The sequence below is a fragment of the Cetorhinus maximus genome, chromosome 24, assembly GCF_964194155.1.
Source record: "Cetorhinus maximus chromosome 24, sCetMax3.hap1.1, whole genome shotgun sequence".
Classification (NCBI taxonomy): Eukaryota; Metazoa; Chordata; class Chondrichthyes; order Lamniformes; family Cetorhinidae; genus Cetorhinus; species Cetorhinus maximus.
In genome coordinates, this window is record NC_135902.1 from 33,896,524 (window position 1) to 33,908,162 (window position 11,639).

General features: G+C 38.7%; 1 protein-coding gene across 1 annotated transcript in view; it reads right to left on the reverse strand.

Moving 5' to 3' along the window:
• rac3a (Rac family small GTPase 3a) overlaps positions 1-6,160 on the reverse strand; it is a 46,502-nt gene extending 40,342 nt beyond the window's left edge. The window contains exon 1 of the mRNA XM_078570992.1: positions 6,020-6,160. Within this exon, the coding sequence (XP_078427118.1) occupies positions 6,020-6,042 (23 nt within the window). The 5' untranslated portion in view covers positions 6,043-6,160. The remainder of the gene's footprint in view (positions 1-6,019) is intronic.
• Between the last annotated feature and the right edge of the window lie 5,479 nt (positions 6,161-11,639).

Here is an 11,639-nt window from a genome sequence, read left to right on the forward strand (position 1 = left end):
GACCCAGGCAGCTGAAGTCATGGCTGTGAATGGTAGAGCAATTTAAAAAATAAAATAGAAGTAACAAAAAAAAAAGCTATCTTAAGTCTGTAAATGGGAAGGGAATGAAACTTTGGGAGGAATGTAAGTAAAGCAAGATGTTATAGTGCAAAAAGGGTCAAGGTGCAAAAATATCGGGGAAAAAGGCCTGCAGCTCCAGCTAGCCGGTTCAATAAAGTTATGATGCCTTATTCATCATGATTCAGATGAACCCTACCTCACAGGAGCCCTACAAATTCCTGGGAGACTGAAAGGCCAAGAAAATTTCTTTACAGCCCAGGCAATTGAAACTAGTCCAAAAGACAACATTGATTGTGACTTATATTTTGACACTTTATGTACAACATGATCTTTGCCCTCACTAAAAACTAGTGCAATTCTCTTTTGAAGGTATCCAGTAAATCATCATTCAACACATTATCTGGCAACTTGGTCCTTAGGTCTACTATTCTCTGGGAAAAGAAGAATTGACCAAGAGATAACCGTGTTACATCATGTGAAACTTGTAAAGGTCCACCCTAACCTATCTAATTTAAATAACTTGTTAATGTGAATACTATCTCATCCCTTCACAACTTTTGTAGACTTTAACTAAATCACCCAAGTTATTGCTTCTTTAAAGAGCATAGAAATATTTTAAATTGGCTACCATGTGAGGAAACCAAAACTTGTCACAGTATTTCAAATAAGCCTTACACAAGGACAAAATGGTATGTTTGATTTTATATTCTATAGTCCTGTGAGCGCATTGCAGCACGGTTTGCTTTGGTTACAGCTTCAAAATATTGGATATGAACCTTTAAAAAGTAATGAGCCATGATTCCAATTTCTTGTTCTTTCTCCAGAAGTTTTAGTTCTGTTTCCTGTAAGGATTTATGTATACTTAGTGTTGGTCCTGCCCACATGCACTTGGCTAAGGTAAATGTCATTTGCCAAATACTGGCCCATTCCACGAACATGTCAGGATCTCCTTTCTTCCCGAATCTTAACATCTGCTTAAATCTTTGTACCATCTGAAAACTTGCGGACATTCCCCCAACATATTGGTCATCGATAAAGGTAGCAAAAGGCCCTAACCCCAATTCCTGTGGGACATTACTGGAAATCAGTCTCCGAGCAGATCCACAGCCAATGTTAACTCTGCCTATTGTTAAATGTTCAGTAGGTCTCATGAAGAGGTTCTGAGTCTTGTTTGGTTGAACATTAACTATTAATTGATGACACATAACTATGTACATACATTCAGGGTATAGCCCTAGCTATGAGCTAACTCCATGCTTGCTTCTACACAGGTCTCTGTCCAGTCTAAAACTTTCTAGTCTCAGGTCATGTGTCTCTTTACATCACGCTGTGGGCGATACAGTTTCCCAGTCCCACATTAACCCTTGCTATGCCAGACAACCTTATCCTACACCTATGGGTATGTGGGCAATTCTTAATCCACTTTAGAAGCTGAACCTTGTTCAATTTCTGGCATGCTACTCAAGAGGGATATGATAGAGCACAGATTCACCAAAATGATATCAGGGCCTAAAAGGTTAAGTTATGTAGACAGGTGAATAAACCTGTCTTGCATTCTCTTGACTCTAGAAAATTGGGGAGTTTGTTAATTGGGATGTTTAAAATTATAAAAAGGTAGATACAGAGAAGCTATTTCCTCTGGTGAGGAAAATCCCGAACAAGGGGTCGTAATCTTAAAATTAGAGGTAGGACATTCAGGAATAAAATCAGAAAACACTTGTTCACCCAAAGGATAGTGGAAATCTGAGTTGTCTGCCCTAAATGCTGTTGATGCTGGGTTAATTGAACTTTTCAAGACTGCAATCAACAATTTTTTATTGAGAATGTCAAGGGGAATGTATCAAAGACATGTAAATGCAGTTGAGAAACAGATCAGCCAGATCTAACTTAATGGGGGAACAGTCTTAAGGGGCTGAATCGCCTACTCATGTTCCTATGTTCCCACTAATTCCACAAAGCATCTTATCTCATTATTTCTTTCCTTGGGGGAAAAATAGTCTGGTGGAATTGTATTGGAATATCGATAGGCATGAATTGTGCATTGGGGGGTATCATACAGAGCCATAATATTGCAGCTGCTGGCTTCGTATCAGAGATGCTGTCATTCCATGGAATGTTCCCATGCATTCCAAAACTATTTTACACTTTATATGCCTGTGATACTGGCAAGGATAATCATATCTACAGAGCCCAGTGAAGGTTGATATCTCACGGTCAGCTTTTTCAACATTACTGAGATTTGATACAAATCAACAGAAGGTGAAGGCAATCTTTTGAACCATGCTACCATGAAGGACACAATTATATGTAGAGTCCTCAAGCCACTGATTTAAATTTATTCTGCAGGGCGATGTAAGGGATAAGGATGTTTACTTTCCGGATAATACAGGATTTGGGAAATTATCCCAGTCAGTCTTCCCCCCTCCTGCTGCGTCATTGTTGAATATACTTGGTTTCACACGTTTTCCTGTGCTTCAGCAATGAAGATTAAAATTTCTAAAAGATGGGTTTCCATCAGGGTTGATATAGCCTCATTTCATCAATGTTCAATTATCCAATGGTTAATGTTTTCAAAACAATCCAAGCAAGGTCCTATAGACATTTATCAGTTTGCTAAATGGATAAATATTCCACATCTTGTATCATGTGAGATACTTACTTTGCGGGGGGGGGCGATGGCGTAGTGGTATTGTTGCTGAACTAGTAATCCAGAGACCTAGGGTAATGCTCTGGGGACCTGGGTTTGAAACCCGCCACGGCAGATGGTGGAATTTGAATTCATTGAATTCAATAAAAACCTGCAATTAAAAGTCTTATGATGACCATGAAATGATTGTTGCAAAAACTCATCTGGTTCACTAATTCCCTTTAGGGAAGGAAATTGGTCATCCTTACCTGGTCTGGCCTACACGTGACTCCAGACCCACAGCAATGTGGTTAAATGGCCTGGCAAGCCATTCAATTGTAACAAACTGCTACAAAATCACTGCAGCGGTTCGAGAAGGCAGCTCACTACCACCTTCTCAAAGGCAACTAGGGATGGGCAATAAATGCTGGCCCAGCCAGTGAAGTCCACATCCAGTGAATAATAAAAAATTGAGGATAAATTTAACACACAGCACTAATCAATTTTACTTTAATATTTGTCAATTTAAGTGTATTAACAAAAGGTGACAACAAGCTTCTGAATGGTGTTACTATGAAAGACAGAAGGACAGATAGCGAGTCATTAAACCATTGCTTTTGAGTTACAATTTCCTGAAGAATGCTTGTCACTGTCAAGATTATCCTTTCAGATAAACGCATATTCTGAGAAATTTTTGTATTGACTGCCCTCCTTCTTCAACTCAGATTCTGAAGGATAATGACTTTTTGTCCACTTTATGAGATTCAAAATTATGCACAGGCAGACCCAAGTTCTTCACAATTTTGATAACCAGGCACAGGTAATAGGGTATATAACTGCTTCCAAATTCTACACGTTAGTTTACGAAGAAGAGTGTATGCTGACAACACCCAATTCTACCTCACCAGACCTCTCTTGACCCCTTCACTGGTTCTAAATTGTCAAGACTGCTTGTCTGGCATCCAGTACTGGAATGAGCAGAAATTTCCTCCAATTATTGGGAAGACCAAAGCCAATGTCTTTAGTCCTGCCACAAACTTTGTAACCCCAACCACTGACTCCTTTCCTCTCCCTGACAACTGAGACTGAATTAGACTGTTTCTATCTTCATGATACATTTGAGCAAGATGAGCCTCTGACCACATATCCATGCCATCACTGCTACTGTCTATTCCCACCTGTATAACATAGCTAGATTCTGCTCCTGCATCAACTCTTCTGTTGCTAAAACCCTCATTCATGCCTTTATTACCTCTAGACTTGATTATTCCAGTACACTGCTGGCTACCCTCCTGTCTTCCATCCTCCACAACCTTAGGCAGCAGAGTTTTGGATTTGCTTATTTCTTAATTCACACTGTCTCATTCACCCATCACTCATGCTGACTGACCTACATTGGCTCCCAGTTAAGCAATACCTCCATTTTAAAATTCTCATCCTTGTTTTCAAATCCCTATGTGGCTTCACCCCCTCCCTATCTCTCTAATCTCCTGCTGCCCCCCCTTCCGAGATAACTGTGTCCCTAATTCTGGCTTCTTGGGTTCCCAATTATAACTGTTGCACTGTTAGTGACTGTGCATTCAGCTACCTAAATCTCCCCACCTCTCTCTCCTAAGATGTTCAGAACTTACCACTTTGCCCAGGCTTTTGGTCATCTACACTAGCATCTCCTTATGGGGCTTGGTATCTGTTTTACAATTCTCTTGTGACGTGCCTTGGGACATTTTACTTTGCTATATAATTCAAGTTATTCTTGTTGAGTGCATTTAACAATGAGTCGTAACCACAGCACAAGTCTGCAACACAACGCAACTCTTTGCTTCTCTCTTTCTCCAGGGTCATGTCTTACATTCTCAAATCTTTCCCCTTACCCAGGAGTAGGAAGATACACAATTTAATCTTCTCACTGTGCAGGCTTTGAAACATGGTAAGTTGGGAAAACGCTACAGATTTGTTTGCTTACATACTTTGTAGGATGAAAAAGTGTGAACAATGTGTTCAGTAGAGCTCATCTTGACCTGTTCACTGGTTCTAACTTTAGCCCACAGAGACTGTATAAATTCAATTTAAGCTGCATTATCCTTGGATGTAATTTAAAAAAAAACAATTAAAAAGAAAATTAACTGCGGTTTAAAACATTTTAATAAACATTGAATCATTACAAACTGGTGTCAAACATGACTGGAGTCAGCAACAATTGCATTCTTCTTAAAATAAAACCAGAAAATGCTGGAAAAACTCAGCAAGTCTGGCAGCATCTGTGGAGAGAGAAACAGAGTTAACGTTTCGGGCTCTGAAAAAGGGTCATGCGGACTCAAAACATTTACTGTTTCTCTCTCCACAGATGCTGCCAGACCTGCTGATTTTTTCCAGCATTTTCTGTTTTTATTTCAGATTTCCAGCATCCACAGTGTTTTGCTTTTATTTTACTGCATTCTTCATTCCTCCTTTGCAGCTCCTTGTCATTGTCATTTTATGTACAGACCCAATGGAAATTATATTAATGTGGCATATTTTAGCTTAATAAAAATCTGCAGCAGCCAAAAATGATAAACAATGTAGTTCCATTCAATATGCATCATATTTGGAATGATTTGGCACTAGGCTTGTCATAAAGCTTGAGCCAACAGATTCAATTCGCTCAAATTTGCTCCATTGTTTAAAAAATCTTTACAAACTGAAATGGGCATATTAAAATGGTTCATTGAGACTACATTTTTAGAATAAAAATTTGGCACAAAAGTGTGCAGTCACATACAAAGTTGCATTTAACATGAAAAATTAATTCGGATTATAGTGTTAATGATTTCAGGGTTTGTGCAAGGAATTTTGCTCCAGTGTAAAATGTAAAACTTCAGTTTGAATGCTCAGGTTGTGAATTAAGAATGCCTTTATACTCTGCCTACATGGGATGCCTAAGATATTAGTGGTTTACCAGGAGATAAACAAATACGTTGCACTCAGTAGGCTGTGGAGTTAACTTTGAGGAGGTAGATTTGTCTTTACGCTGTTGTTGTACAGCTCAAAGCAACAGTGACGAAGCAGGCCATATGTCTGCCTTCATGTCTGCAGTTGGTGTACTGCAGAGGCACATCACTAGACAAAATAGTGTGATTTGATAAAGCATGTGCACATTCTGGCTCATCCGTACTCAGCTGTGTGTGGACTTGTTCCTGCTTCCCAATCTTACTTTAAAAGCATTTCTTTTCATAGCTATCTATTTGTGCTACAGTGTGAATCTTGTCTACAGGGAGACACTATGCATACCAGATTCAGATTCTGCACTGGATACTATAGTTAAAAAATGGATGGTGTAATTAAAGGTAGACTTACTTTAACTTCAATGCTTTCTGCATGTTGAGGATTTCCACTCTTGTCAATAGGAATTGGCCTCGAGTTTTGCCCTATTTCCATTTTCCAACAAAAGTGGATAAGGAATGTCTCATGATAAAATGAAAGCACAGACACACTGCTCTAAATAAAACAAAAATAAATTTTTATTTTTCCGTAAAAGAAATTACAAAATAGTTTAAACACTGTAGATGCATTGCATATACTTACAAATCTTAAAACCATACAAAAGTCATTTTAATTTCAATTTTATATAAATAAAAAATCATTACAAGCATGAGAGGAAGCATTAGACTGACAACTGACTACTGAGGTCAAAATGAAAATTATGAACTTTATACACATATGTAAATAGGATTGAACAAAAATAATCCCATGGGGAGGCATCAATATTAGTCACCCACCAGCAACTCGAGCACATAGTGTGAACAAAAGCTTATTTTGTTGTTGTAAACTTTACCTCATTAATTTTCATCCCATTAACATTTTTAATTCATTTGACAAATTGGTTGAAAACCGGAAATCATTAAGGCTAACTTTTTCCTCAGCACAGTGTTTAATAGTTTTGCCTTCAATAAAATTGAAACGTTGGTCAGATCAAATTTTGGTTTAGAAAAAGGCTGATCTCAGCAGTTCCTGCATATTCTGAATTAAGTATAAATCTGCACAGCTGTTTTTATACTGAGCACTCGGCTCATCTGAATCACTGGGTAGGAGATGTCCAAAGTTTTAGACAACCTGTCAAATTAATTACAGTATTTACTTAGGCAAAATCATTACACTTGTGTTCATCCATATTTGTTTATATACAAACCAGATTTTGAAGCATTAATATCCTTTCAAACAGAGTTGATATTTTACATATAACCTCTGAACTGAGTAGATATTTTTGTCTTTTATAGTCTCATGAAGATGACATGTTTTAAAAATAAATTAAAAACAGGCTAACAAGTAATTTATGGGCAGGCTGGCTAAGAGAGATAGGAGAAATATCTCCACAGATGAAGCTGATCACAACTCTTTTGACATATATCACTGCTAGCCATGACATGAGCTGCTCTGCGGAAGCTAAGACTGCGGAAAAAAGCAAGAAAAAGCTCAAGATTAGAGAAGGGAAAACAAAACATATCTCTATTGACATCAACCGTTGAAAAGGTTGTCATTTTTGGAAACATTTCTGGGAGTTTCAGTGTGTAAAGGGGCTATAAATTCCAAGTAAAAGACATATTTCTCCCCCACCCTCCCCAACCATGTCCTATCAATTTCCCAATAACTGCAGTGTGGGAGAAGGGGAAAGTGCTGTCCTTCTGGACTTAGAGTTATACAACATGCACTGATCAAAAACACACTCCAAGGTATACAGATTCTCAGGTATGTGTATATCTACATATCATCTCATTATCACCATTATCCTCATTGCCTCTCCACGTCTCATGACAGCAAACAAGCATTTACCAGAATAAAAGTTGAAATTACATTGTATGATTTACTTTGAAAAATTAGAGGACTGTAAATATGCTTTCATAATCCACATGCCCTAAACTACTAGACTATACCAGTTGCTTGTTATTCCAACCAATGGATCTTTTTTAAAAACACTCATTTGCAGTGGTTGAAGACAGAGTTTTGAATTGTTAAAATACTTCAAGTCAGCTGAAGGGAGGCTTGATAGGACTTCGGATATATTCACTAGATGTTCCAACACAATCTCAGCAAAGCCCTTGAGGTAACGCACTGCACTAGCTCTCAGTACTGGGGTTGAAATTCAAATCAAAGTGGCAGGAACCAGTGATAGTGATATTTTGCTAAATTATAATGTAGTAGGTGTAACAAGGACAAAATTTAAACAGGAAACCTTCATAACATTACCTGAGAAATGGCCCATAATCTGGTGGGAGACTTGCTCACACTTTTGTGCATCTAACACTTAAGGTGAAAGGAGATGGCAGATGACGATAGAATGTTTTCCCCACTGTGCACCCGATAAAAGAATCTGGCCCCTTTTACTAATTTATCCAATGAAGGACCCAGGTTGAATGTCATGTCTGTGCTGAGTTGTTTGTGCTATGTTAGCTGATCTTTGCCAGGATGGTAGTAAGGGTGCTGCAACAGCTTTAGCACCTGGGATAGCTGAAGAGAAAAATCAGCCAGGTTTTTCCTGACCATTATCAGAGACTATGGCTGGAAGTTGTCAGATGCAGATTCAATTGGACTCAGCTACAACACCTTCTGTTGGGAAACAGCCTACTGCCATTCACTGTCAAAGTTCACATGTGAATAATGGTTACTTGGGTGAGATATTGGAGCGCAACTGTTATTTTCGGAACTATATCACAGTAAGAGGTCAATGCTTTCAGGAAAGAAGGTTAAAAACAAACGGTGAAAACTTTCCAGGAAAACAACTGAAATTCAAATAAATGGAATTACTTAGAATAACAACTGGCTTAGGTAACAGGAACTCTGGTCAGCTTAGTGTGCTCCATCCCAGTTTTGCATGTAGGGAAATACATCAATTAATCAAATTATGTTCTAACCAATTTCTTTATATGAAAACATTTAATAAAAACATTACTAACCAAGTTGCCAAAGACAGCTGTCTGTCATACCTGATCTTATTACACGATTTAAAAAGATGAAAATCATTTCCAATTTGGTTCTTGATATTTCAGACAATCTTCACATTATGCAGCCTACATCACATCAATTTAACTAGGTTACAGCATTTCATTAAATCTGGAGTTAAATAATATTCCAGGAATATGCAATTTCCCTGCTTTATGAATCTGTGATTTATGCAAATTTGGGCAATATTCACACCTTGGCCAAGAGGTCAAGAGTGGGACTTCCGCCCCTCAGTGGGAAGACCACCTGCCCTTGAGAGGTGCCAGCCAATCTGATTGGCTGGCAGCTCTAGAAGTCCCAGCAGTGCCTGAATTGAGCAGTGGGCACTGCTGGGGCTGCAAACAGGCCAGCGAGGAAGGCAGCCATGGTGTCTGCACGCAAGTAAGTCTGGGGAGGGACTGGGCACATTTGAGGTCAGGTGGGAAGGAACATAGGCGGGGTTGTCTTCAATGTGCAGAGGGCATCCCCCAAATGATGCATCTCCCCTTCCTTCCCACTTTTATTTAAAAAAAAATTGTAGTCTGCCCCTGCCTGCCTGCTGGTCCATGCCAACTATATTATGTCCTGGGCAGTGTATTATCAATTGGCTTCATTGACCCTTAATTATTTATTCAAATAAAGTGGGCAGGCTGCTGACTTTGGCACCCACCCACTTACTGTGTTATGGGGTACAGTTCGGGGATGGGTGTGGGAAGATGGTGGGCTTGCCACCCCTCGTATTTTACGTGCCGCCCTGCCGAAAACACACCCCGGAGGTGGGGTGTAAAATCTAGCCCCAGCCCCTTGTTTCGTCAGAACAGCTTCTTTCAACAACTCACATATAGGTCCAGAGCCTCTTATTTTTCACATCATCTTGTTTTCTTACTACCTGGTGCCTCCACTAATGTCTATTTTCTTTAATCATACTCCTGGGTTAGGTTCTCAGTTATATCATTTGTTTACATAAAAATGTATTTCTTGCATTTAAATGCATCTTGGAAATTAAAACGCAGAGGAAAAGGGTTACAATTGTTATTAACTTTTGAAATTCACTGCTGGTATATTTGCAATTTGTAGCTATTTATGACTACAACTTTATCATCAATACTAACTGCAAATTATAATTACGGAACTGCTCACAGTAAAATAAAACCTTACAATTTAGAGGCCAATGAATTTAAAATGATTTACTAGAAAATAGTGAGTGATGTTACATTATATAATAAGCACCAACCATAAGACAGAATGAAAGATACGTTGCCATCTGCCATCACGTTTATACTTTTCATATCACAATAATGGAACAGGCAAATGGTTCAGCAGAAATAAATCACCAAACACAGCAATGTACATGGTCAACCTGTAAAAGTCAATAAAACCAAAATGCAAGTGAATACAACAGGAACAGAGTAAAGCTGATTAGTATGTGGCAATGGAATAGAACAAGTCAAGTTAGCCCAGATCTCGAGGCTGTAATGACAGCTAAAGTCAGAATTCATCATTACTCCACTGAAACAGTCAGCGACTTCTGGAGCCTGCATTTGTGCAGTTAAAGCACAGAAATCCAGAAATTGCTGAGTAATTCTATGCTTCCCCACAGGGAAGATCCCCCAGATTGCAATCAGTTAGATATCACTGAACTGATGAAATTTCTTTTACTCAACTGGTCTTGCTTAAAGACCCTTTAAAAAGTTACACCTTGTTGAATGAGCAATAACTGGGGTTTTAAATGGCATGTTAAGTTCATAATTACTGAACAGTCTCATTGGGCAGAATTTTGTGACTAAGTGCTGTCTCAGGGAGAGCGCTTAAAGTTTTATAAACTTCAAACATAGAAAAATAAAAAAAATTATTAACATGTCCTCCTTATGTGACAATGTCACATGAGATGGGACATGTTAATAAATATCACATAAACTTTATTAAAGTTTTTTAAAACAGACATCCACCGGTGGATGAGGTTTCATGCTGGGGCTCCTGGCCTGCCCGCCATCCTTATGGTTGGACGGGCAGGGCCTTTAATTGGCTTAATTATTGTGTCAATGGCCTCAATTAGCCATTGACAGGTCAGCAACCGGACAGCTGATTGCGCTGTCCGCCCGCCTTCCTGAATATTTAAATGGGGCAGGATGACGTCGGGGGTTCTTCCCGACGTCATCCCGTGTCGGTGAGCGGGCCCCGCCCCCAACTCACCGACGGAAACATTCTGGCCGTTGTCTCTGAATTAATTTTATATTTGTTGAATATCAAGTTTCTCCATTATGATTAAAAATCCATTATCAAAATAAAATATTTTCAAAAAAGTTTGGTATTTCAGCTTCTCCAGCTTCTGTGCATGTCCCACTCATTTATTTTGCACTAAATTTTTAAATTAAAAGTTTAAAATTCAGAGCATTTTACTTCAGTTGGCTGTCTCTGACAATATTTCAATGTTATTGGCTGTTTATCCCACTTGATGACATCATTTGCTGGATGCCTGGCAATCCCTTGACTTGGCACCAGATTCAAATGGTCACCAGGAAAGGGAAATTCCATACCCCATGGATCTAGATTTTTGTAGGTAGCTTTCTTGGAGGTCAACAATGAGTGCTGTTGCTTCACTGCTGACTGCAAAATCCGGGCTGTTAATTTTTGCTCTAATAATATGCTAAATGTTGCAAAATCATGAAAAAGATAGGAACAAAATCTCAACTCTTGTTCCTTTCATTCTCTCCTTTGTTAAAACACAAGGAAGTATATATCATATCCATTTGGGTATTTGAATAGAGGAGGGGGGGAAGCTGGATCTCTCCTCTTTCTTTGCCTCATGCTATGTCCATATTGCAGGTCATATTCATCACATTTCTGGATTTATACTAATATTCAACACCAAAAATTAAAGATAATAATCATGCACTAAAATTAATTGGCTGCCACAGGCAAGGATATTTAAAATAGTTCTCAACCATCTCACACACACACTATAAACTGAATATTAGAATTGCTGAAAGCAAAACAAAAC